This window comes from Drosophila arizonae, chromosome 2 (assembly GCF_054131065.1).
Source record: "Drosophila arizonae isolate 15081-1271.41 chromosome 2, UAZ_ARI_1.0, whole genome shotgun sequence".
Lineage (NCBI taxonomy): Eukaryota > Metazoa > Arthropoda > Insecta > Diptera > Drosophilidae > Drosophila > Drosophila arizonae.
Genome location: NC_142922.1, coordinates 20,814,519 through 20,841,867, shown reverse-complemented (window position 1 = coordinate 20,841,867; position 27,349 = coordinate 20,814,519). Strand labels below are relative to the sequence as shown.

Genomic DNA, 27,349 nt, shown 5'->3' with positions numbered 1-27,349 from the left:
TCAATATCGCCGTTTTGCCTTCTTTGTATCGACTTATCTATTTGTGTAGCGCCCGATATCTTGTATTATTATTATTATTATTATGCATACGTGCGCGGCCTATCTAGAAATTATGCAAATGCCAGTGGGCCGTCGACAGCGACGACAAAGACGACGACGTCACGCGTTTACCAAGTCAATTGGCAATTGTCAATTGTGACAATGTTTAAACAATTTGCCCAGCGCAATTTTCAATTTATTTACTTTGGGCTCGTCCTCTCCCTCACCCTGCTCTCTAGCTGGCTGGCTTGGACTGGGGCGGCTGTGTGTGTGGGCTCCCAGTGTAACGACCACAGGGAACTGCGTGTACATGAAACAATTAAACTCAACATGCATTAATGTCAAGTTATTCGCGCTCTGCCCGGCAATTAGAGACCAACTTGCAACTTGCAACGGGCAACGCATGCGCATTCAGCAGTAAATATAAAAGGCAGTCAACAGTTGGCAGCTAAGGTAGACTGACTGCGAGCTACCCTGTAGAGAGTCTCACTAACTAAAATGAGGTGAATGTCTAATAAATATCATAGGGAAAGGGGTGAAACTCTTTAATCTTAACTCTCTTATCAAAGAGGACTTGAAAAACTCTTGTACTGTTCGCTCACTCCCGCTGCATGAATCCAATATTCCCTAATTTGCATCGATTACAGGGCATCAAAACAACGAACAACAAGCCACAGCTGACAGCTGCAGTTGTAAATTTGATTTTTATGGCCAGAGTTAACGTGCTGGCAATTGGCAACAGCGCATTTCGTTGCCAACCAGCCAAACAAGTTGGCTCTCTGAATGAGTTTCTGATATCTGTCACCACTAAATCCAATTGCAACTGCAACTGCAACTGCCACAGCAACAACCTGACTCGCTCCATTTGAGCGGTTTTGAGGTGTTAATTTAGGCGAAAACCCAAGTATTGTGCATGCGCATGATCATGACATCTGCTGATGCGGATGCAGAAATGTGTAGACACATGTTCATGATAATGATAATGATAATGATAGTGCCATGATCATGACAATGGGAATGTCAATGATAATGAACATTACAATTATAATATTGTAAGGGTTATCGGTATGGAATAAAGATAATATGAATGAAATTGATAATGATAATTACAATCATAATGATAATAACAAAATAAATATAATAATACTAAAATAAATATTCAATAAATATCATAATGATAAAAAAAAGTGGAACTAATAATAATAGAGACTATTGCTAATGACAATCATAATAATAATACCAATTATATCCATAACAATAATAAATGTTAACAAATCAACAAAACAGTAATATAATATTACTAATTCACGCTAATCGAATTAAAGATGCAAATAAAAATTATACCATAATTCTGCAAAAGCATGTATACATACATAGATTATATATGTATGTGTATATGTATATCTATATAATTAGAGTTCTCTTGCCTGTCGTTTTTCTAATAAAAACATGAAACGAATTAACATTTTCGCAGGCCTTTTTAAATGGCTTCCAGCTGCATCTGCGACAAGCTTGAAAGAGGCAAAACTTCATTTTGTCAGCTGCATTTTAATTAGTTTTTTTTTTCTCCTGCACCCAAAAGAATCGCAAACAAATAAACACAAAGTGCTGAGCAAATTGAACGAGATGTTGTTTTGTTGTTGTTGATGCTTTTGCTGTTGTTGTTGTTGTGTCTGGCTGGTCCGGCAAGAAAATCGCGACAATAATGGCAAATCGAACGGATGTTTGAAAATCGACAAAATTTTAAATGAATTTGGCCGCCGTTGGCTCCGTCGTCTGAGGCAATCGCAGAATTAAGCAATTTATCATAAAGGGAAACAAAAGTAAAAAGAACTTACCTTATAAATAATGCGGCTGACTAACCAAAATAATTTATAATAAATTGTCGCTTGACGTGTTGCCCAGTTGATCTTGACTCGCAAAACTTATTGGCAATTAAAAAATGTGCGCTCGGGTACAGAATCTTAGGATGTTGCCCGCACCTCACCCTCGGCGACCAGCTTCTCTCTCTCTCTCTCTCTCTCTCTCTCTCGTTCCCCCTTTCCGTAGCTTCCTTCTATCTCCGGTTATATGAGTTGGATTCTGCAGTTTATGGAGGTCACGAACTGAAGCCAAACAGACAAAGGCATCGATGGGTGTGTGTTTTAAAGACTGCAAACAGTTTGCTCATGATACAATTTGTTCTCGCTGGCCCCAAAAGGGGGTCAAGCCAAAGCTGAACCTAAAACCTAGATATGATCTTGAGAATGGTTTGCGCGAGCCATGCAAAAGATTGATTAATGTTCATCATATAAATTATATTTGTCGGGGCTATTAATATAAAAAAAAAATGTTGCTACTCTCTTTAAGGCAACATTCAGATATGATCTTAACTACTGTTTGAAAGCAACGGAAATAGAAAATTAAGGAATTCGCTTCTCTCTTCAAGTTTTCTTTTTATCAAATTATTAACTGATGAAAGCTAACTCTATTTTTATTATAAAAGATATATATTGCAAGTAATTTTAAAGAAATGTTAAAATTAAAAAAAAAAATTTTTTTTTTTTTATATTGAATAGAGAGAAACTTTAGAAAATTAATAACTATGAAGAATCTTTAAATCGGTGAGCTTATTATTGTTTTATACCCTATTTAAAATTGTATTTCATCTATCTATATAAATATTGGGAATAGACTGAATTATTCAAAATATAGCTCCACTTCTTCAATATGCTTCTCTCTTACCGACCTCAAAAAATTCAGATCTAAACTATTTAATGCGGAAAGAACTTTCAAATCGCACTTCTCTCTTCCTTCTTGTTAACTTCTTTAACTTGTATAATTTAAAGCTTCTTTCTGCTCTTCATTCAGTTATGTTGTAGCCAGCACATATGCATCTTTCTTCTTGGCCACTGTGTACTTAACTGTTAATTCTTGTTGCCTCTTGTCATATATGTCGCTTAAATGCTTATTAAAGTTCTGCTCCCTTATCGCTTCTCTCTGCTCGACGCTGTTCTGTTTGTCCTGTGCCGATTTTGGTTGCCGCCCATTTGAAAAGCGAAGTGCTCTTGGCGCTTATTTAGTTGCATGCGGCTCGTTGCATGCGAGTATCGAAGTGCAGTTTGCTTAGGGCGCACTTAAGTACCGTTATTTTAATAAACGCCGCCTGGGCATGCCACACAGCTACTCTCCGCACGACTTCCCTGCTCTGCCCTGCACCCTACAATCTTTTGGTTTTTGGTTTTTTTTTTGTTTTTTAGTTGTTTTTTTTTGGTAAAAGTTTGCATTGCTTTGCTTTCCGGGCGAACTTTCTTCTCGACTTGACTCAAGTCAACTCAATTGCCACGCAGCTGGCGGGGCTGATCGGGCACGTAGCAAGTTCAAAGCATTTTGTGGTAAATTATGGAACAGTCCGCCCCACGGCTTGGGGCATAATAACAAATTTGGCAACGCCCACACGTTGTTATTCAGTCTTCGTGCCTTCCTGCCTCTCTGCGTGCCCAACGTTTAGTTCATAAACTAAACGAACGGTTTATTTAATAGATTTTAGTAATAGTTCATTAGAACTTTTGTGCCCCCTGTTTACATGCAAATGTCAATGCTTTCAACTGACATGAAAGGCCACGCCCTGGTTTTGGGTAAGCAGAGCCAGCTGTAGACAGTAGCTGGGCTTTGTTTGGCTACACATTTGCCGCTGATCTTCGATAACCAATTTTCAATTTCAATGCGCGACTCTCTCACATGGAACGACCTTGAGCGTGTGGAACCAGTTCAATTATCTTTTTTATTATGCTAGAGATGGGTGCGTGTCACGTTCGCGTTTAGAAAAAAGTTAACTTTGAATACTTCAATCAAGTTTCGCTTTGATTGACTGACTAAAAACCAAAATGTTCTGACTTGAGTTAAGTTTTCTTATCTCAATTAATCTAAGATCTAGATCTATCATTCTGTTGTGATGAATTTTCTTTGACATTCGATCAAGCCTTAGCTTGGTTCATATTAAATAACAAGTTCAGCTTTACGTAGAATCATCTATGGCCTAGATAATAATAAACTCTGGCACTTGTTTTGTCCTAGATAATGTTTAGTTCAAACAATAAACCAAATTTACTCTGTTAGCCATGCCAATTGTAATACACATTCGTGTCCTCACGCACACATCGCTAGTTGTTGGCGCATTACTCATAGTTGCCATTCAAACACGAACTTCCCCCACAGCAAATGGTCTTTTATGTAGTCAGTTTGATGCGTGTTTCATTTGACGCGTCATAAAATTAACGCTTTAAGCGCCGATCTGCGATTTGAGCACGATAAACATTTTACAATATACTAATTGCCAGTTAGCCTTTGCTGTTGTTGCAGCTGTCTTTGAGTGAAAGTATATCTGTCAAGTATCTGAGCAACTGTCCGATATTTTGACACGCCTAGCTAATACGAAGTTCACATGTTTATGGTATTTAATTCCCACGTTTAGAGAGCTTCTATAGCTGCTCTGAGTCAGCGATAGAAAGTTTAAATATTGTTTTAGGTTTATTTGAATTTTTGTTGTTGCTCATTAACCAAAACTTAGCCAATAGCACATGTTTCACCAATGTTTGTTATTAGTTAGTTCATATTTACCTAAACAATTGCATAACTTACAGTATGGGCGTGACAGATTCTGAACAGGGCGCAGTTTGTTGTTGATTGAGTTATGATAGCATCGACTGCTGAGAAATGCAAATGAATGGATAAGCTATCAAGATGATAAATGAACGAATTGAATGATTATCTAATAGATACCCTCTAATCAGTGTAGTTGTAGCTAGCAGCTTAACACAGATGCGTGATATCTGAATATAGAAAATACTTTTTGTGAAATTAAAAGGGCAACGCATCAATATTTCATTATTATATACAAGTAGTACTATATGTATTCTAAAATGCCAACAATATATATATATATAGGTGCATAGAATAACAAATTGATTATCTATACAGGGTATCTATTGTTGTCAGAAAAATATCGAAAATAAATTAATTCAATTTCTATACATATTTGAGTATTCGAGTACTCTCATAGAACAGGGTATTTTAGCATTCAAGTTCACTCATTGGAAAAAGTATACCCTATATGTAGAGCCACAAAGCTTGCGCAATATTATCCACAGAGGGCACACCTTCAATCACTTTATATTTATTGCGTACAGGGTATAATTACACGCAACACTTAATCGTGCTAGGGCTGCAATGATAATTGTTTCGATCTGTGATTCAATCAGTTGTTAAATTGAATCTCTATTGAGTTACGATGCTCGGTCCGAGGAGCATTTGCTATGCATTTATTCCGCTCAAGTGCGCAATGCCAATGGAATCCTGCTGGCTCAATCGAGATATCATTATTTATATATAGCATATATACATATGTATATGTATGTGTATCACTATAATCTGGCTGGGCGCTGTAATTTCAGTGCATTTACATGACGAGCAGCGGCAGCAGGAGCTGGGGGTAAGGCAATCTTCCATTTAATAACCAATTATCGTTGATCAACTGCACGCCCAGAATCAGCCCACTGGGTCGTAGCAGGTGGCGGAGCGGAGCCGGCCAGGGACTGCACAATATCAATTACGAGTTACGTTCCGACTGATTATCCGCACAGCTCTTGCCTGGGAATTGGCCATGGCCAAGGCAAACAGACAGTCGGCAAAAGGCAATTGGCAATTGGCAATCGACAATCGGCAATCCGATTGCTGCTGCCGCTGCTGCTGCGGCTGCATTTGCTCGGGGGTTGTGTCTGATTAGCGCTAAAACAAGTTAATGCCATTGATGATGCCCAGCCCGATGCTGAACGACGGACGCTCAGTGCATGGCAATCGGGGCAGACAAGGTGCGTACGTGGTGCAATGACAAACAGTCGGACAGCCGGACAGGCGAGCAGACAGACAGAAACCGCCAAGGCTTTGTTGAAGAAAAACGATAAACCGTAAATGAACGACTGCAACATACTCAGTGATCTTGTGAGAGTGAATATAATAAGGGAACAACTGAGTTTAGATTCGGTTGATTTCTGGCTAGAAATTAGGAAATTCTGCGCTCCAATTCAAGCTGAGAAAGGAATACGCCTTTCTATTGATCGAATGCTTCTTAAACTGTAACTGTGACTGTTAAGCTTAAACCCACACAAATGCGATAAATTTGAAATCGTATTGTTTTACCTTATTTACTCTATAGACAAAAGTTTTCCCACTCAATGCTCAATAGACCTTGCTCTAGGTATAGTTGATCATGTAGAACAAGATATTCTATATTATTTTCTATATATTCTAAGCAGATTCGCAGATTTTCATTTGTAGTTGAAGTACTTGCGTAAGCCTCATATACTTTTTGTTCACCTTTCGCGCAGGGTATAACAGCCACTTCAGTCCAAGATAAATGGGCCAGCTGCTGATCCGACAACAACAATGGCAGCAATAACAGCAACAACAACAACGGCAACGACTGAACTGCTTGGGAGTCGCATTGCGTTGTCTCTCGTTGCAGTTGTCAAAAAAAGCTTTTGATGTGCGGCGACAACACTTGGGATGCGCCTCCACATCGCGTCTCATATTGAACTTTCCCATTGGACGGACGCCTTCCTAGAATATGTAGCATAGTCTGTGTCGCTCCGTCCGTCCGACTGTTTGTCTGTCAACTGTCTGTGTCTCTGTGTGCACAACACTTCTTATGCTAATGCGTTGATGTTGATGTAGTTGTGGTCGTTGTCGTCGTCGTTTCTTTCAAAAACCAAAAGTCAAACAATTTTTGTTGGGTTTACCTTGAATTTGAAAGCCAACAAAACAAATAGCCGGCGACAAAACCCAGTTAAAGTGGAAAATCTTTATGATATGCGCAGTTGACACTGGACAACAAGTATTATGATTCTAATGGACAGAAACAAGAGAATGACTAACATACAGGAAAGAAAATAGATAACGTTTTTCAGTTTCCAAAGGTAAAAAGAGTATAATAATGGACAGAGCTAGAGTTAATAAGAACACAAATATGATTTTAAAAAAGCTCCCATTTCTATCGGATATTTGTTGTCTAGTGTAATTTGCCGTTCAGTGATAATTCAATAGGATGGATGACTTAATTTACAGTCATTAAGGGAATTGACTGTGGGAGGCTTCAGCAGACGTTACCCTATGCAAATGAGCAGCAATTATGCTGATTGTGAGCTAGCGCTAATTGAGAGACCTTTAATTGTGACCCAACCTAACTAACCCAATTTCTGGCACTTTTCTCTTTGCAGGCTGCCCCGTGACGACGAGCTCGCACTGTTTGCGCTGCAACAAGGCGGGCTGCATCAAGTGTCCACTGTACCTGGTGACGGATACGCGCCAATGCGTAGATGAATGCCCCGCCGGCTATCTGGATCAATGGTCGGCCCACACCGAGTTCATGGGTCGCGTCTGTGTGCCCACTGGCTACTCCGGGCCGCTGATGGCAGCGCTGGCCGGTCTGCTGGGCGGCTTCTTGGTCTGCCTCTCGCTGCTGGCCGTGGCCGTGATGCTGGTGCGGCGCAAGCGACGACGCAAGTCTGTCAAGCAGAAGCTCATCAATGAGAACACAATGGATCGGGCCGATTTCATGCGTCAGCTGAACGAAATGCGACCCAATGCGGAGTACTTTCTGGCCATGCTGAACGACACGCGCCGGCAAATACGCAAATTGTACTTGTCCGGCGAGGTGGCAGCGGCCAACTCGTATCGGCCCATTGTCCGGGACCTGGCCAAGCTGTTGATATTGCTGAACAGGCCCATTGAGCTGATACCCACGCCGCCGCACGACTGGGCGCGGCTGTATGCGTGGTCGGAGCACGCTCTGGAGCGCTATAAGCCGCAAGTGGGCCAGCTGATTGACTTCTTTCAGACCTCCCATGCGGGCGGCGGTGGCTCGGAGGCGCTGTATGCGGCGCCCAAGAAGCCAAGCCACAGCATCTACAGGCAGCAGCAGCAGCAGCAGAAGGCGGGGACGCCACCCAGCCTAAAGCTGGGCACGGATCTTCTGCCAGGAGATCGCAGCAGCAGCGCCTCGGCACAGCAGAAGTTGCACCTGTTCGGCTCGCTTATCAGCCTGCACGAATTCGAAGAGCCGCGTGCCTCGGATCCATTTGGCAGCAGCTTCAATACGCTGAAGAGCGGCAATCTCATCACAGATCTCAATGCCAGCTCGCTCTGGCTAGAGGATGAGTTCTATAAGCTGGGCTTTCGGCCGCAGGACGAGATCACGACTGAGCTCTAGTATCGGCCGCTGCAGCAGCAGAGGGAAGAGTATTATCCTAGCACAAAGCTGGCTACGCTACACGGTTCCATGTGCAGCGTAAGTCTAGCCCGGAGCTGAGCACATTCCGCCAGGCCATCAACAAACTGAGACGCACATTTAGCTGCCGACTCGCTAAATGTTAACGTTTAGTTTAGTTTAATCTAGCTTAGCCCTAGTTAGTCTATCATCTAGCCTCTACAGAGCGAACTAGTCATGTAAAATCACAAAAACTCACACATACACAACAACATACAAATGAAAATCGAAGAAATCGCGTGGAAAATGGATTTCTGTTTTTAATTTTATGGATTTTACAAAAATCGCCAACGTATAATCGAACAATATATGATATAATGCCTAAACATATATGATACCTACTATATAGATAGATACAGTACCTACGTATATGATATTTATAGCGATAGCTTATAGAGACGGAGATTATAATGCTTAGTGAATAACTATAATATATTATGAACAAAGTGAACAATAAAATCATGTGCCTACAAATATTTAAATGCAGTTCAATTAATCTGGCCAATAAACGGACAGCGAACCGTTTTAGCCAGCGTTATGGCGCCTCGTACTTCCACAGGATATCGGGCTCTCGTTTGACACCAGTGGCCGGCTGTCATGTCGCATCGGCATCGGCTTCCTTCTGCGCCGCCTGCAGTTGGTCGGCCCATTTGCGCTCGTTAACCAAGCGCGACAGCTCGCTGGCATCATAGCCTATCAGCAGCTTCAGATCACAGTCGAACTTGTACGCGAAACGCTTACCAGATACTTTGGATATCATATCACCATCATAGTAGTAGCGTAGCGCTCGAGAAAGCTTCTCGTAATTCATGGCGGGCTTGTTCTTCTTTTCGCCCCACAAGCGGGCAACGCGATCCGGATCGCTTAGCTTAAACTCGCCGTCTGTGCCCACCCACTCGATGATGTCTGTGTGCTCGCTGTCAGTCAGGATCTCGAGCAGAAACTGCCAGAGCTGCACCTGGCCATTGTTGCCAGATCCGATGCTGTTATGATGACTGGGACTTTGCGGCGCCGGCGAGCTGTCGGAGGCTGTTAAAGGAGAAACGATTAGTTGAAGGGATCTAGTATCTATACATCAGCTACTTACAATCATTGCTCTTAACGCTTTGAAAGGATTTGCGCATTATACGCTGCTCCAAGCCCACTCCGGGTATGTTGGCACCACCCGTCGCTTTGGATTGTTTTGGTTTGCGTAGCTCTTCGGCTTGTTTGTGCACCACGGACACGAAATTGCACTCCTTGAGCAGCTGTAGATGCGTCCAGAATACATTGCCCGGATCACGAGGCAGCTTCCGGCTAAACTGCTCGTGCGTCATGGCGCACAGCGCCTGGCCTGTGATTCGCCACTCGTCCATGTTGAGGTCACGCAGGTCGAACTCTTTCACCGCCCACTCCAGCCAGTGGGCAACATGCGCAGGCGTCCATTCACTCACTGCTTCAGGTATTTTGAGGCGGATTTGCTCCCGTTTGAACTTGCTATCCAGCACCCAGTTGAGCACGGGTTTGGTTACCTCCACATCGGCATCCTTGTCCTCTTCCATGACATCTACATCACATGTTTCGTCGGTTTTCTGCTTACGCTTTTTGCTGACCTTGCTGGGACTGCCGCTGGAAGAGCTCTTGCCGCTGCTGTTGGTGTCTTGGGCACTGAGCTGGGCAGCCTCCTCGATGGCCAGGGTGGCCAGCGCTGCCTCTGTGGGCTTCAGAACATCCGCAATGTTTATCTTTTTGTGCGTAGTCTGGATTTGGACATTGATCTGCACTAAACCCTCGCCCTTGACGCACTGATCGACCAAGTTCTTATGGGGCTCCAGCTGCAAATGGCTTCATTTAATTGATGCTTCGGAAGATTTGTCAGAATTCTTACCTCCTGCGCATCCTGTAGGCAGAATGTATAATAGTTTAGCTCAACGCCAATTTTTTGCTCCACAAGTTTTCTATAAGATGTAGCTCAAATTAATACATATGTAAAAATTTTTTGATATATATGAATGTACTTGAGCGTGCTGAGCGGTTCCCGAATGTCCATGTGCACGATGATAATGTCATCTGGCTCGTTCTCCACATCATTTGTATCCTCGTATATATTCGTCTCCTCAAAAATCTCGCTGGATATCACTTCCTCTGCAAGGTTTTCGGGGTAGATTAGCTAGCTGACAACTGTTGCTGCACACAGACTGCGCTCAGGCACTATAACGTCAACCTGTGCAGTTGGCCATCGCAGGAGCTGCAGCAGCTGCTCACTGGATGCGATAGTTCATGACTTACCCAGGCCACCACCACCGCTAAGACGTCTTATTAACTCATCTGACAGATCGTTGTGGCTGTCCATGCTTTATATGTTTATATTTTTACGGAGATTCAGACAAATTGTCTGCAATTTATTTGGAGAGCACCAAAAGTGTGACCAGATAGCTAAAAGTTATTAAAAGCATAAACATTTTTAGCTCATTTGTGTTCCGGCGCTGTCAACTTGTTGCGCTATAGCAATCAGCTTCTTATAGCTTGCACACAATGGCGGGCTATTCAAATATTTCAAGTTAAGCAAAGGCAATATAAATATTTTAGCTTGCAAAATTTGTTGCAAAATTAACAACAATATATGTAAGCTTTTCAGCTTTTAAAGCTAATAATAAATATTTCTCTGCTGACACGCTTTGCTTTCTATTTATGTTCGCAATCATTGAAAAATTTTGCATGCAAAAATTAGAGCAATTAACTACACACATTGACAATCAAGAAAGCTATCAAAATATATTGTGCGAATATCGTTTGATCAGCTTAATTGCGGTTGATGTGAGTAGCTAATAAGGAAATTTATGTGCACAACTGACAGTCAACCCATTTGAAGTGATTCACTAGCAGCCAATACAAGTACTAAAAATCTTAAATACATAACATTCATTGATAAACCAACCACTAAATAGTGTATACTATGTATAAGCATTTAAAGTGATTGGTGCTCCAAATCCAAAACAATTGACCATGTTTGTATCAAAATCAGGAAGTTCTTGGACATAAGACCATTATGCAAGTGGGTCAGCGGCACCCGTTAACTGCAGATAAAATGCCATAGAACCTGTTCGACACACACGATATTGTATATACATCATATGTACCACACTCACTCACTCACCCACTCACTGTTGCCCAAGACAAAGACCGACAATTGTCTTATCAGCTGTTGTCTGCTGCCAGAGGCTGCGGGCAGGAGATGGTGGCATAGTGACCGGAGGGAGGAGCCGAAGTTAAACAACTTCAAGTGCAAAGCGCACTTGTTACTACAAACGATTTTTCATGTTTCCTGCCCCAAACACTTCTCGCCTATCCCCTTCAAATGAGTTTCGCACTGTTTTTAGAGTTGCGCACAAAAATTATCTCATTGTTAGCTCAGTTGAGTTGGCAAATTTCTAGCTAAATTGTTACTTGTTTTCTGATGAAGATAAAAACATATACATATATAGAATACAGTTGCAATAAGAATTCATATTTATGGAATATTGGATCATAGACAACTACATTCTATAAAGCAAAGCAGGGTGTCTTTAAGGTGAGCTGATAAAATTTAACTTTATAGTTTAAAAATAAATAAAATAAAAGTCCTAATGACTGAAATTTGCATAAATTGTTTTTATACCTATATGAATTTGAGCAGCGTTTGAGTACAAGTCCTAATCCGACTAATCTAATTTTTATAAGTTTGTGATTTAAAATAAACTAAGGGCTTAAATTTACGCAAAATTGTGTTTCCATTGGGCTTTGAGCAACGGTTGAGTAAAGTTCTAAGCCCACTTTGAATCCAGCTCTAAATATACATTCTGACTCTTTGGCACACAGATGTTGAGTCAGTGTCAACACAGATGCAGATTGTGGCTCATCATTAGTCACTATTCAATTAATTTAAATGCTAATTAGCTGCGCTGCTCTATGTCATTGTAATGACCTCGAGAATGATGTTAGAGCTGATCGCACTAGAGAGACAACTAGACCAAAGTGTCTAGGTCATGTTTGGCAGCCAGCTGCAGTTGTGGCATCAGTCGAAGGGTCTCTTTAGCCACCGCCCAAAATATGAATAGCAACAGCGGCCTAAGGCGCAATGACAAGTCGTCTGGGAATCGAAAGCTAAGAGCTGAGAAATACTCCTCGCTATAAACCATAAAATTATGCGCAGTCATTGCGGCGCCGGCAGACAACTAGAGCCAAAAACATAGCTCAATGGGCCATGTGGCATTGTGGCAGTGTGGCAAACAAAAACAACCCCTTGGAGGCGTCTCAGGATTATTGCTGGGACGCCACGGCGACAGCAACTACAACAACAAGAACAACAACAACAGCGACAGCGAGACGGACAGCGCATTCAACTCGACTCGACGCGATTCGACTACGTCGCGCATTGCGTCACTAAGAATAGTGGAAATTAAATCAATAGGACAACTCCCACATGGATGTGGCCAGTCCCGAAACTGGAGCAGCTAAGGCATACACTGAAAGAAAATCTCAGAAATTACAAGCTAACTTTAGCTAGAGCGACAATTCTGAATGAAAATCATGTGAATTGTAACTTACATCATTAGTAACATAATTTTCTGTCAGTGCGTCAATTTGTGCTAGAGCTTTCTACTACGTATTTCTCGAAGTGCATCAAATACCATTGCTATTACTTATGCCTTTTCTACTACTGAAATCCTATTTGCATTTTTGGGTATACAAGCTTCCAGCCTTGCCTGGTATTTAGGTCGCCAAAGGGCTAGCAGGTTAGTGCCTCGGACTGACTGCAAGGACACTTGAAAGGCAGACGAGGGGTGGGGCCAGGTGGTAAGTGGGGCAGCTGCGTTTGGCTGGCGCATAACTCAAATGAATTTCGTGTTTCCGTTTCAGTTATAGTTTCGTATTCAGTTTTTAGTTTTTCCATTTCATAATTTTTACTAATTAATTGGAGGCCATTTTGCATTTTCAATGGGCCTCGCTGGCCACGTCGAGCTTTCTGGGTCGCCCAATAAATAATCCAGTTCGCTTCGCCTTGTTGTTTGCCTTTCGAGGAACACCCGCAGCCTTATTGGGGGCCAGTGAACTAGGCTGCGGGCCGTGTCCTTTTCTATATTTTATTAGCCACTTTGGCTTCACTCGATAAAAAGAAACTTTGAAATGTCCATAAAGAACTTTTAATTTAGAAAGGAAACATTCAAATAGAAAGCATTGACAAGATCTCAAACATGATTCACTGCTGTGTGGCTGACAAATATTATTTGGTTAACCCATTCCAAATCCAGTCAAGTCACCAATGCCGTAATATCCGAAATAATAAATAAGCCTCTCGTTGCGCTTGAGTCATCCTCTAAGTCGTCATCACGCCTTCAAAAAAAAAAAAAAAAAAAAACCAAGCTGCACAGGAGTCATGCTTAGCATGTCATCAGCATGATTTGCATATGAAATTAGTTTCGTTCAATTGAATTAATAATTAGAGCATTTCTCCTTGACTTGGTCGTATCACTTGCCAAAAATTCGATCTTTCAACTATTCATCTATATCGCTTTGTCTGAACTACGTGAATTTTTATTTGCACACATTTCTTTCTTTCATTGTTAGCATATAAAATTGTACCGCTTAATTTAAATTTTTTCTTATTAAAAAATATTAATATTAATATGTATTATAATATTAATTTGTATTTTTTATTTAAATACAAATTAATATTATTTTTATTATTTTGATTCATTTTGCTTGCTTTTGAATGAATGCATTTCATAATTGATAAACGCAATGACAGAGTGTGTGCGTGTGTGTGTCTGTACGTATGTATGTGCATACATGTGCGTGTGTGCGTGCTTGAGACTCTTATCAATCAGCTGAATCAAGAATCGCCCAATGCTGCTGCTGCTGCCGGCGTTTGCGACGCTGCTGTCGGCGCCGACGTCACTGCTGCGCTGCTCTTGTTGACTGCGCTCGCTCTCTCAGCTGTGCTTCGAACAATTCAGTCTGTTGGCGCAACTGAAACGCGTCGGTTGTTCGTGTTGAGTCCGCGCACGTTTCTCGGCTAACCGTTAGCGAGTTCTCAGTGAGAGAAAAGAATAGAGTTTTTCTGCTTTTGGCCAAACTAACGTTAGTTTTTGGGCCGCCAACCAAATCGAAGTGCGCAGGCAACAATAATTTATGATTTCTCTTACTTTTATTACTTTTACTACTACTATTTGTTGTTATTGTTATTATTGTTGGCTGAGTTGAGGCTTGTTATCGCGTTGCGTGTGGGCCGTATAAAGAGTGGGCGTTTGTTTTGCTATAAGACCCAAGAATTTCAAAAAACTAATTTTAATTTTGATTTTTTATTTAGCCAAGTGAGTTTTTCGTGCAGATTGTTGTTATCGTTTGTTGTTGTTGGTGCTGCTGTTTGGCCATTTGATTTTGATTCTAAATGTGATTTCATTCATACGCTAAACAGGTAATAATACTAACAATAGAGGCCTAAAGCTGAAAGCATTTTAAAATGAAAATGAAAACTAAAGTGTGAGAAATTAAATGTTCGCAGCAACAACAACACAAACTCGGGCAACTCAAACAACAACAAGGGCAGCAGCTACAACAACATTGAAAAAATGCTGTGTTTCAATCGATTTGCATTGCTTATTTGATTTAGATTTGCTTTTGTTTTTGTTGTTACTGTCTGCGCTCTAATCAAAATCGAAGCGCACGCGGCCATCCACAGTGAGCTCTGGCTAAAGTGTAACTCATCCTCGAGTGTTTGTTGTTTATTTCGTAAATTGTATATTTTGTTTTATGCATTTAAGTTTTCTTTGGGGCATTTTTGAAAGCTATCAACTTTTTCCATTTTTTGTTTCATTGGTGTGCTAATCAAGTGGAATTTGTTGCTGCTATCGGCTGGAACGCATTGGGCAATCGCTGCCTAGATATGCATATGGCATTCCATAGTGTTCGAGTGTTTGCCATATTGATTTTCGTGTGTGCAGCACCCGGCTAGCAGCAAATGTCCTTCGCTGGCTGCAGCACGCCGGGTCTCGGGGAGCTGCTGTGGCAGCCACACCGATAAAGTCCAAGGACGTAGCGAACGTCGTTGCTGTGGTTGTTGTTGTTGCTGCTGTTACTACCGCATGAACTTTCAACCTGGCCGAACAGCTGTTGAAAGTTTTCCAGCTGGCAACATTGCGCCCTTTGCAACATTTCACATGCAGCTTTTGTTTTCCATTTCAATGCAAGCACAAGTGCTCTCAGTGCCTGTGTGTACGTGCGTGTGTGTGTGTGTGCTGCTACCTGCTGTCTGTGTGGGTAGGTGTTCGACACCGGCACCCACTTGCAGTCCCAGCAGCTCTCAGCTCTCGCAGTGTTCTCTCGCGGGACCACTTGTTAACCTGGCCGGCGCAGCGTGGGCTCAGGCCAATAAATACAGGGCGTATACGTAATTGCACATGCATGCAACAAAGCGGCGCGCTGTGCTTACCTCAGCGAGGCATAGCCGCTAAGTGGGTCGTTGTCATTTGTCTCTGCCACAGGCATAGCCACAGTCACTGCCACCGCCACCGCCGCTGCCTCTGCCGCTGCCGCTGCTACTGTTTCTGCCTCTTTCTGCTGCTCGTTTTATTATGCATTGATGAACGCTTGAACGCCCGCAAATATGCTACATTGTGAACAAGTTGCTCAACAACAAAAGAATAAAGTTCTAAATAGTCCTTGGCTTGTCTCAGTGAACCATGAGCTCAGATAGGCAGGTAAAAAGAAAGACGTGAGGACAGCAAAAGGAACTTTGTTCTATGCGCGTGTACGATAGCTATTTGTAGATAAACAGGAATAGGTAATATTCTATATATAAAACAGTTTGCCATAGACTATCTTTCCACTGACTTGCTTGACTAAGTCAATAAATACCAGACTTTATCAATCAAACTGCTATAGTATGTATAATGAATTATATTTAATTAAGATTTGTGTATTCAATTTGTATTTATTATCAGATATCTGAAGTACTAGAAGTTTTATATGAAATTCATTATATATTTTATATAATATATTAAGAAAAATGATTATAGATTTTTCTACAATGCTCTAGAAATTCATATACTCTCATATCAAGAATTTCCAGAGTATCTATCTGTTATGATCTAATTAAAATGCTCTTTTTTGTGTATTTTTTGTCGATTAATTAATCGAATGCTGCCCAACCATGCGATAATCGACTATTTTTATAATTATTATGCAAGCCTCCTACAAGCCTCTACGCCCCTTCCTCCCCAACAATGCCACACTTAATTTAACAGTAGAGCGATTCTCTATGAGGGGAGGGCCGGTTGCTTATCAGATTTCAGCACAGGAACCAAAACATTTGCTCGATTGTAATTTGATAGAATTACAGAGATAAGAGCAAACAGCATATGCCAAAAAAAAGCAACGTCATCCGAAGCATATACTCTACATATATAAAATATGTATCTCAAATACATAGATATATATATATATTTATATCGTCTATATAGGGGAGGCGTGGCATTGTAATGTGTCTTATCGCTTGATTCAGATTTTTGGGCTCTGAGCTCATCAGCGGCTGCATTTTTCGCTCAAGGTAAACGCAAATATCATATCGTATTCCCTATTTAAGGACGGTCTCAACCCCTCCTCAAGCAAACGTTTCTCATTCTCATGCTGAGGCCAACAGCCCTCGTGGTGCGACCTTTCGGGAATATGCTCGAGCCCATATCGATTTCACATTTGGGAATATATTTGCTTTGCTGGCTTTTATGTTTTGTTTGCGCCTCTGGCGCGTGTTCACAATTTATATTGGTTTAATTGCTCTTTTCGGGCACTTTTATCAATCGTATGTCTCTCGGTTCGTTTATCAATTGTCTGCTTGGCTTGATTACCCTTCATTTGTGAGTCGCTCTTCTCTGCTCTTTCGCTTTGGTAACTGCCTTTTTGGCATTTGCATAATTGCATTTACAATTAGGTACCGCACCATATTATTACCGCATGCCACGCCCCCCTCTTTGGAAACGCTTTGTATTACCTGAGTGAATTGCAACATTTTGTGGTTTCCCTTTTTTTCTACTTTTGCGGTTTCGCTCTTTTGCCTTTTTTGCTGCAGCGAAAGGGGGAGAAAGTGTATGCCGGCTATGGAGTATCCTTTTACCAGGTCTGCCTGGCTGGTCGGTTGCCTGCCTGCCTGGCATAGGCCTGGCATAATTATCATTTTGCCACAAGAGAACTGAAATGCGGGAAGCCATAGCAGGAGCAGACAATGCTTATATTGAATGCGCGCTTAGGGTATTCAATTATCGAGCAGCTATTGAGGATTCTTGGAAAAGGTAATTTGCATCTATTACGCAAAGAAAAGAAAGTTCTGAATGGGGAAGTGAAGCTCTTATAATGCAAAATTATTCTATAACCATTACCCATAAGTACAATGAACTTTAGCTATAAGTATTTTTTTTTTTTTGTTTTTCGTAAGAACAGAATTTGTTGAAAATTATAAATCAAAATCAAATAAATCAAAGTTCAATGAATTGAATATAAGACTGAATGTCTTTGCAGAAAATTTAAAACTTTACTATCTGAGGCTCTCTTGAATTTCATATAATTTTATAGGTCAACATACATCCAAATCTCTTTTTGTTTTTCACTAATTTTCATAAAGACCCTTATACATTTAGACTACATAAAGACTCCCAGCATTTCTTTACACTGGTTAGTAACCAAAATACAGCTCTATAAAATTCTAAAAATATTTGTAACATACATCTAGATAAGGAAATATATACGTATATATTTCCATTTACTACAGAGCCAAGCGCCACTAACTAATTCCATTCCGTATTTGATTGCCTCCCTTTATTTGAGCATATAAATTAGATTGCACAATTCATGCAATTGTTGTGTTCATATTGCGTTCGCCCTCTATTATTTCTATCTGTTTACAGTTGGCCGGTGCCAGAAAACGAAACAAGCAACAACAACAACAAGAGCAACCACAACTAATTCCCAACTGTTGCGCACAACGCGATTTCTCATGAGTCATTTGATAAGAAATTATGATAATAGACGAGCGCTCTTTGCCATACGATGTTCGCCGTATATATATAAATACGTATACATATATCTGCATATCTATGGTATAGAATGAAACAGAAATAGAAACAGAGAAAGATATAGAAATAGATATAGACACAGATATAGCTCAGTCCAAACATTTGAAATTTGTATGTGCGTCGAAACTATTTCAAGTGCAATGTGCGGCAAACTCACAACACACACACATGAATATACGTTGCATGCCCTCCCCTCGGCTCCTCATTTGTTCATAGCACTTTTGCAACATGTGGGGAAATGAGCTTTTCCACTGTGTACGCTGAGGCGTTTGGTGAAATTGTTTTGAAACATTTGACATTCCGTTGTTTTCACCTATTCATTTTAATTAACTGTAAATGACTGCTGATAGAAGGCAAAGTACCCTGCATAGCTGAGATTGGAGTGCTATAAATTTGTTTATTTTATGGAAATATATATTATATACTTGCAAGCTATAAATCTTAGAATGCCATATAATAAAGAGACCTTTGAAGAAGAAGAGAAAGAACATAAAAAATACAATAAATAAATTAGTTTAATTTTTTTTTATTTTTTAATATTCATAATAATTTATAAGCTTAAAGAGTTACATAATTTTATATATAATTTTTTAACACATATATAAAAATATATGGAAACTTCAATCTTTTATCTACCTCTATATATATTATATAAGATATTAAAGGATTGCATAAAAAAAAATTATAAAATTGCTCAGCTGATCTGACTTAATTTATATTCATAGAAACTATGCAGCAGCATCATAAGCACTACTATATATTAAATATTTATGTATATATATACTAATATATATTATAGATAGATAGATGCGATTTTAAGTTGCTTGGCTACCACCTTCAAGGTTAGCCACGTCGTAAAATTGTCGTGTGCGTGTGTGTAAAAGCAACAAAAACAAGAAATAAACACACAATTTTGTTTGTCATTAAATAAAAAGCAAATATGTGCGACTGTTTGGTCTATAAATTGCTTTCATACTCGTATATAATACAGAGCAGAATGCAAAAATTTACTCAGCGTCAGGTGATAAAAACAAAAGCAAATGTATTAGCTAGTGTGTGTGTGTGTGACATTGTGAGTGTGGATATGTGTGAGAGTTGCATTTGTTTATTTTAGTGAGGCGCGCAATAAATTCAATTAGCCAGCAACACTTGGCGCATCCACCGAAATAGCACCGAATATAGGTGCCAAATAGAATATATATGTATGTATATATAATTAATATGAACCTGGTGACGAAATCGTGCCAAAAGCTGCTTTCATTCAGTTTCAGTTTCAGTTTCAGTTGCGGTTTCGTTTTCAGTTTCAGTTTAAGGTTTGGATTAAGATTCGTGTGTCATGTGCTACAGATGATTGATAGCTCGCTGTCAGCTGATAAGACAAGAGGGCAATCCCAAATGTTCCAACCGGAATATTCATGTTTTATAACGTCCAATTGGACCAACAGAGCGATGCATTTGACAGATGACAAAGCCAAGTGAATGTGGCAAATGCAAATGTAAATGCAGGCCTTAAATGAAGATGAATGAGAGCTGCGCGCAAGAGTTGAGTGTGCAGCTAAATGAGTGTGTGAATCTATATATATATACATATATATCTGTGTATGTGAACGTGAGTTGCCTGTGCAGGCGGTTCAACTAAATGGTTTTGTATATATGAATGAAAAAGGTGAATATGCGAATGTGAATAAGATGTGAACATCATCCGCAAATAGTTATTGATTATGAATATGAGTGACCATGTGATTCGTATTCATATTCTTTTGACAGATGACTTTTGTGTAGGCGAATAGAAATACATAATATAAACTATTATAGTTTATATATTAAGAATACAGCTATATGAATGAAATATATGAATGAAAAGGTAAATATATATGAATATCAACTAAAAGCTACAGTATATGAATTAAATTGTAAATATGTATTTGTATATGTGATATTTGCCATCTTTGTGAATGCAGAACCGATCAGCTTTATGAGAGTGAATATGAATATTTATAAAATGTGCTTCATGCATTTGAAATATGTGAATCTGAATAACCATTGAAATATATGAACAAAAGAGTATATGAGTATGTTCAGCTATATGAGCGTGAAAAATGTGAATGCGAATATAGGAAAATAATTAAGAATACAAATGTCTGAATATGAGTCTAAAGCGAGTAGTGAATACGTGAACTTGTATGTTTCACTCAGATGACTGCAAGGGAAATTAGAAAATGTGAATATGCAATTATGAATATGGACGCAACCTCAGTTGTCAACTGCTGTGGCGACAGCTACATTTGGCCGCTGTTAGCAACCACCTGCCAGAAACTCACACACACTCACTCACTCATAGACACACACTCACACTTAGCGTATATAATTCGACTTGACACACATAACAAAAAAAAAAAAAAAAAAAAGAACTGTTTGGAGCAGGGGCTATTGACGCTCTGTAGCTTTTGCCCCGCTGGACACGCCTGCCTAAGTCGAAGTGTAGCTGATGATGGCTCCCGCGCGCGTTCTGCCACTCTTCAGTTAAGTAAACAACCACTCTTTCCCCTCCTCCAGTTTTCAACGGTCATATCAGCCAACTTCATCAGCCGCTCGGCAGGTCAAAAGGCCAGCGGCACATGACAAACATGCCAGAGCGTTAAATTTTTATGCGTGTTTAACAGAAAAAACAGCAACAGAGAAATATATATATACTATAAATGACAATTGCAATGGGTGCGAGGGCAGTCGTTGCAGTTGTAGGTGGAGCCGGCAGCTGGTCACGCAATGCAAAAGAAAATGAAATTTCATTTCACTGAGGATTGGGGCGATAGTCTTCGCCAGGTCGAGCTCTGCAGCCGGCATACTAAGTATATAAGGCATGCGAAATACTTACTTGAGCATTTGACACGCTCCATACGAGCGAGCTCCCATAATGGCATATGACATCAACCTGCAGCGTTATCTGTTCCGGCTTGGCAATTTATTAGATTGTCCACTTGTTAAGTGTAGACTCTATCATATACATAATCACATGCAATTATTTACGAGATTAACTTTTATGATCAAGATTCCGAGTGCAGATAAGAGCAGAGAACTGTTAATATAGTCTAATATATATTAGTCATAAATCTATTTTATATGTAGTATTTTTTGGCATATGTTTTTAAAACATCTGATTATGTGATTTTGGCAACATGATCATGATCATCATGAGCAGTTGAAAGATCACATGCAATCCGGCATTAAATTGGGAGAGTAAGCCAAAAATTCAACTGAAGTTTAAACCGAGATTAAAAAAAAATATTTTAAAAATAATATAAATAGATATATAATATAAAGAAGAAAACAACATACTTGTTAGAAACTATATATTAATTATATCAATGTAAACAAATCAATATTGTATATCCAAAAGGACTTATACTATAAAGTTATACGAGCATTGCATTCATATACATATATACTTATATATTTTCTCTGTCTTCTAATGACTGTTACACATAGTTGCCCAACTTATTTAAGCCTCACGCCTAATCATTTGAGAGCACGTATTGTGTGTGTGTGAGTGTTTGTGTGACATACCCAAACGAGATCAAGAAAGATAGTGCAACTCATGCGCAGACAACAGCTTCAGCTGCAGCTAACCTTGGACAGCGAATTACGTCAGCTGACCACGAAAAGGCCAACATAAACAAGAGCGTACCACTGTCCAATTGGTCCACTGTACGTTTGGACGACAACAGCAAACTGTTAAAAACTATTTTAGGCCCCTTTAATTGACTTGCCTGATTCCACAAAATTTAGACACACGCATCACTTGGCCAACCTTTGCGATAAAATGCCAATGCGAAGCAAAAAAGTATATATACCTATACATACCTATACCTATGTGTATATACATCTTTATACAATTTTGATATCAAAAACAGTTTTTAATGATTTAGCTCGCCTTTCAAATCGTTCATGGCAAGTAGGGACAGCATATAATGAGATCAGCTATAAATATACTTAAAGCTAACAACTAAAAAACAGGCGAGCGAAATGAAATGAAATTGTTTCGAATGAATTTTCAGAAATATTTCATTAACAAATAAACTGAACGAAAAATGTGAGAAGAATTACCTTAATGAAGCACATTTAACTCATGCTGAAGGTCGCAGCATTTCGCAATTCTTGGAAATCTATGAGGAAAATACAGCAAATTATTTATTTACCTAATTTTAAAAAGTTTTCTATGCACATTCAACTTGATGCCAGCTGCTGTAGGTGTTAAATAAAAATAAATAAAAAAGCCGAAAATATATTTTTAGTTAAGCTGTTTCAATTTTAATAATTGTCGGCATCGGTTGCAATTTTCATCACGTTTTGTTTTTGTTTTTGTCCGGCTTTAGGGCTTTTTACCCAATAAGGCGCCGCTGCCGGAAGAATATTGCTTGTTATACCCCTTCAGTTATATAATAACTGAAGCCAGAGACTTGGCAATAAAAAAAAAAAATAAGTAAAATCCACTTCTCAGTTCCACATTTAGAGCTGAATTTCTAAGACCTGTATATATTCTAGATTGATATCGAGAGATGGAACATTGCAGAGTCTTCTTCAAATTTAGATGGACAATCATAAACTTTTGCAAATGGCTATTCCTTGGCCTCCTCTAAAGAGACAACACATTAACTCTGTTCGCCCTTGAGCGAGTATTATGCAGTCGTCTTTGCTCTCTAGACTCTCGTTTTTATTGCCCTATGCCTTTATTATATTCAGTTTATACTACAAATTTTTGCCGACAAGAAGTGCGCTGAATTTGGCTGTTGAGTCAGCTACACATAATTATTTTATTTTGTGTGTAGAATTCATGAGTAAGAATTAGGCATACGCCACGAGCTACTTGGTCTGACAATATTAGAGTCTATAACATTGTGTACTTCAGTACAAGTTGAGCTGTTTTTGGCTGCTATTCACACATTATTATGATTGATGTGTTTTTTTTTTATAGAGATACGTATATATATTCATACTACTACCTCAAGTGCTTTTCATCTAATTCCAAAAGCTGACCCACTTTTTCGCTATTTACTTTCAATAGATTTATGAATTTTGTGCTTTTTTATTTCGGTAGAGAACAAAAAGCGAAAATAAACCATGTTGTTTTATCTCTTTGCTGACTATATATTATATATTAAATTGTCGGTGAACAGTAGCTGACAGCCAACGATGACGTCGTCGTCGTCGATTGACAAAACCAGAAACCAACAGCAACAAAGAGGAGAAACAGGCGCTATTAATTTTGACTGCGATATATACAATATATGTGTATGTATATGTATATGAATATACAGCTACTGCACACAAGCTCGCCAGAGTTCTATTGTTTTGTTTGGCCTGCTGAACTGACACTCAATTGGTTTTATGGCTGCGAGCTGGAGCTGGCTAATGACCGGCGTTCAAGCTTGCATCGGCGTATACATAATATATGAATATACGCTTACGTATACGTAATGTCAGCTGTTGCAGTCAGCGTGAACAGGTCGCAGCCCAGTGATAAACTTACTAATTACAAAGTGCCATTAACAAAGATACATTATTAAATGTTTGTCAAGCGGTTTGACCAATCAATAAAATGCATAATTTGTTACTAAACACGAAAATTTGAGTGCGTTGAAAAAGCATATTTATGACTTAAGTATGATTTCTTAGCTGTTGGAGGAGTCTCTGAGTTACCTTTGAAAATAGATGGAAGAGTTGTTGAGCGTAAATAATACTTACTTTGGCGAGTTGTCTCAAATCTGAGAAGAGCCTATGATCTGCACTTGGAGGTGTATTATTTGTTCATGTTTTTTTTTAAATCATTTTGCCCTTCATCGAAATATCATGCTCTCTCAATTTTCATTCTGTAATGTCATTGAATTCAATTTAAGTTTGATTCGATATTTACATACAGCGGTTAGACTCTATTAAGAGAATTCTCAACGGGCCGAGCAGAGGCTACTCTATAACACAATCGAAAATACTCTCATTCTAATTCTCTTGAAATGAAGCATCAGCTTACCAACCACTTAACTGCTTGAGTGGCATAGTTTAAGCCTATTTTTCGTATATTTGGCCCACTGTGCCTTGTGAACTTAAGATTCTGAATGACTCAAATCATACAATGACAAATGCCAGCCAAACTTTTACTTTTGTTTACTATCTGTTAACAAATGGAATAGTTGTTGTCTGTAAGGTGAGCTTATCTCTATGGTCAAATCTTTCATAAATATTTTAAGCATGTTTGTGTTAGGTTTTTGTGGACAAACTGCATTTGTTCTGTGCTATTTGAGTAGAATGAATATTACTGTCCAATCCATTGTTGTAGAGTATTTTAGTTTGGATTCAGGCAAAGCGATGTCTTCAAGGCTCAGCATTTACTCTAATTGGTACTAGGTGCACTTAAGCTGAAGTCATTCATTCTAACTTCCTTCCACTCATATTGAATTAAGCACTTGACTCTTTTTCTAAGCCCCATCTTCAGTTATTTCTTGTTTGCCACTGGGGCAGACAAGTTGGAGTTGGGGCACCGAAAACCCTTGTCATGGTCAACAACAATGTGACACTCTCAAGGCAGCGGGAATTTAACAGCGGAGACAACGATGACAATTACATAATTACAAACTTGGGCTGACAATTAAAGCGATGCTCAAAGCAAAACAAACAGAGGCAAGTGCGAGGGAGAGAAAAAGAGAGAGAGAGAGAGAGCTAGGCAACTGTATATCCCCTTTCCTTGATGACAATTTGTAGCTTTGATTGATGGCACTGGGATTGAATTAGGCAGCCAGGCATGCGCAGTAGACCGTCCTTAACTTCAAATATTTACACTCATAAATACTGAAAAGAATTAAAAGAATATAAAAAACAGATAATAATTGATCAAATTGATTGAATTGAATGCCCCAGCCGAAGCATAGGGGTTGCTTTAAAGCGAAGGCCAGACTCAGATTTTACAATTCATTATTAAAGCATAATGCTGCGCTAATAGTTCCAACAAATCAACCAACCGTAGTAACAATAAATAATAACAATTAACATAAATGGGAGCATAAAAGTGGTTAGTGCTAGTAAATTAGAAGGCGTGGCCCGGCCTGCGGGTCACAATGGGGTTCAACGATTATTAATCAAGTGCCGCATTAATTATGCGACACAACTGTCCCATGTAATATCTATGTATGTATTTATCGCCCGGGGCAATCCGTCGACGAGTGACGTCTGCGGTCTGCCGCATCAATTAAAATTCGTTTCGCCTGCCGCCGATCAAATTGAACAACTGCCCAAAAATGAATGAAAGAATTGACAGTATTACGAGCTTCTTATTTGGCATTAGACTAATGGGCGGGGAGTGTGGCAGCAGGCCTTCGGGCTGCTGTCTCTTGGTCTCTTGGTTCTTGAGCGCTGTCCGAAAGCGAATGTCAAGTATGAATCCATTGATGAGTCGCCTGCTCGCTGTCAACGCCGGTCCGAATCCATTTGATGGGTCTCTTTGACAATTGTTACTCTCTCGAGCTCTTCTCTTTTATGTGCTGTAATGCCCGCTCACTAGCTACAGAGGAGTATATGACCTGTTACTATAGATGACCATTTTCGATGGCAGCCAATGGTACTCAGATGAAATATATAGATGAAATATGTATAGATGAAATAACAACTCTCTAGATAATTCCGTATACCGTCAATATACGTTTCTGTATGTTTAAGGTAGACTATAGCATAGATAGTATGAAATAGTACAAGTATTAGTAGTAGTAGGATAGATAGTGGCAAATCTTTACCAAAGACTTCAGATACCTTTCAGAGTTTCATAAAAAAAATGTAGGCGAGTATGCAGTAGTCGCATATTGCCGACCATCACTCTCACTCTTTTTATTACAATATATGTATATCCATGCATAAATTCGGCGCTTTTTGTTAAAGCAATTTCGATTCTTTTTTATGTCTTTCTCTTCAAATCGCGCTTCTGTTTCCGGCTTTCATTTTTCCGGTCAGTTCTTGCGGAACTCTGTGCGCGTGCGGTTCGGTTTGGTTGCTAGTTCCACTTTAATTCTAAGCACCGCCAGTCTAGGTATGATTTATGCTGCGAGAAATTATCATAATTCAGTGTGTTTATATGTTTTGAGTGGATTGCAAATTTGACATTGAACTTGCTGCTTGGAAACCGAACTTGGGGAAAGAGAGAAAAACAACCAACGAAAACAAACAATCAAAAAGTAAAACACAAACAAGCGCAACGATTTCATTCGCTTATTCGTTTGTTTGCAGCTCAAATTAGTTTTCAATTTATGCAGCAAATATTGACCGAGTGACATCAGCAGTTGTTTGCAAATAAGTTGGAAAACGCTTTGCCGCAGTGCCACAAAATTTATGTACTAATGGTTGAAATAAACAAACAGCAACATCAACGAAAGCAATGTTAGCTGGCGTGAAAATTCCAAGAAGTCAAGCAAGCGCTTAAGCCTGAGTCTGATTTTACCTCAAATTGGCCTAATGGGGCATTATGATGGTCCAAAGTTGGTTGGAAATTATTCATATGAATTGCGGGTATCCGGCGTTGTTCGGCCTAACCGATGGATATATCAAAAATTGATAAATGAATGAGTCACATCATCAATCAGGCAGTCAATCAGCAAGGCAGGCATTCGGTCAATCAAATACTCCATCAGTGGACCACTTAATCAATCAGTCAGTCAATCATTTAGACTTTCACGCAATCAACCACTTAGTCAATAAACCAGTCAACCACTCAGTCAATTCATCAATCAGCCAGTCAAGCAGTCAATCAGACAGCTAGTCATCAAGCCACTCAGTCATTTTGCTAGTCGGTCAAGCAATCAATCTACCATTCAGTCAACTAAGCAATCAATTATTCTGTTTACCAGTCAGTCAGTCAGTCAATCATTCACATTTACACGTTCACTCA

The 27,349-nt window shown here is 39.6% G+C and overlaps 3 protein-coding genes across 9 annotated transcripts in view; 2 read left to right on the top strand and 1 right to left on the bottom strand.

Moving 5' to 3' along the window:
- Positions 1-8,817, top strand: part of T48 (FU domain-containing protein T48) — a 39,891-nt gene extending 31,074 nt beyond the window's left edge. The window contains exon 3 of the mRNA XM_018019258.2: positions 7,293-8,817. Coding sequence (XP_017874747.1) covers positions 7,293-8,284 — 992 coding nt within the window. The 3' untranslated portion in view covers positions 8,285-8,817. The remainder of the gene's footprint in view (positions 1-7,292) is intronic.
- Positions 8,577-10,772, bottom strand: Ets97D (DNA-binding protein Ets97D). The gene is made up of 5 exons (XM_018019257.2): positions 10,610-10,772; positions 10,339-10,465; positions 10,209-10,278; positions 9,429-10,155; positions 8,577-9,370 (listed from the first exon to the last, which is right to left on the bottom strand). The coding sequence occupies exons 1-5, from the start codon at positions 10,671-10,673 to the stop codon at positions 8,937-8,939; spliced, it is 1,422 nt and encodes a 473-aa protein (XP_017874746.1). The 5' UTR covers positions 10,674-10,772; the 3' UTR covers positions 8,577-8,936.
- Positions 10,773-14,317: 3,545 nt separating this feature from the next.
- The window catches only part of LOC108620708 (aminopeptidase N), a 40,950-nt gene continuing 27,918 nt past the window's right edge, over positions 14,318-27,349 (top strand). For 4 of the 7 annotated variants that reach the window (XM_018017634.2, XM_018017632.2, XM_018017633.2 and 1 more), the window contains exon 1: positions 14,318-14,470. The gene's annotated coding sequence lies outside the window, so the exon portion shown is untranslated. Of the gene's footprint in view, positions 14,471-17,426; positions 17,647-26,418; positions 26,495-27,349 lie in introns of all 7 variants that reach the window. The other 3 variants (XM_089476393.1, XM_089476399.1, XM_089476408.1) reach the window with 3 other exon arrangements.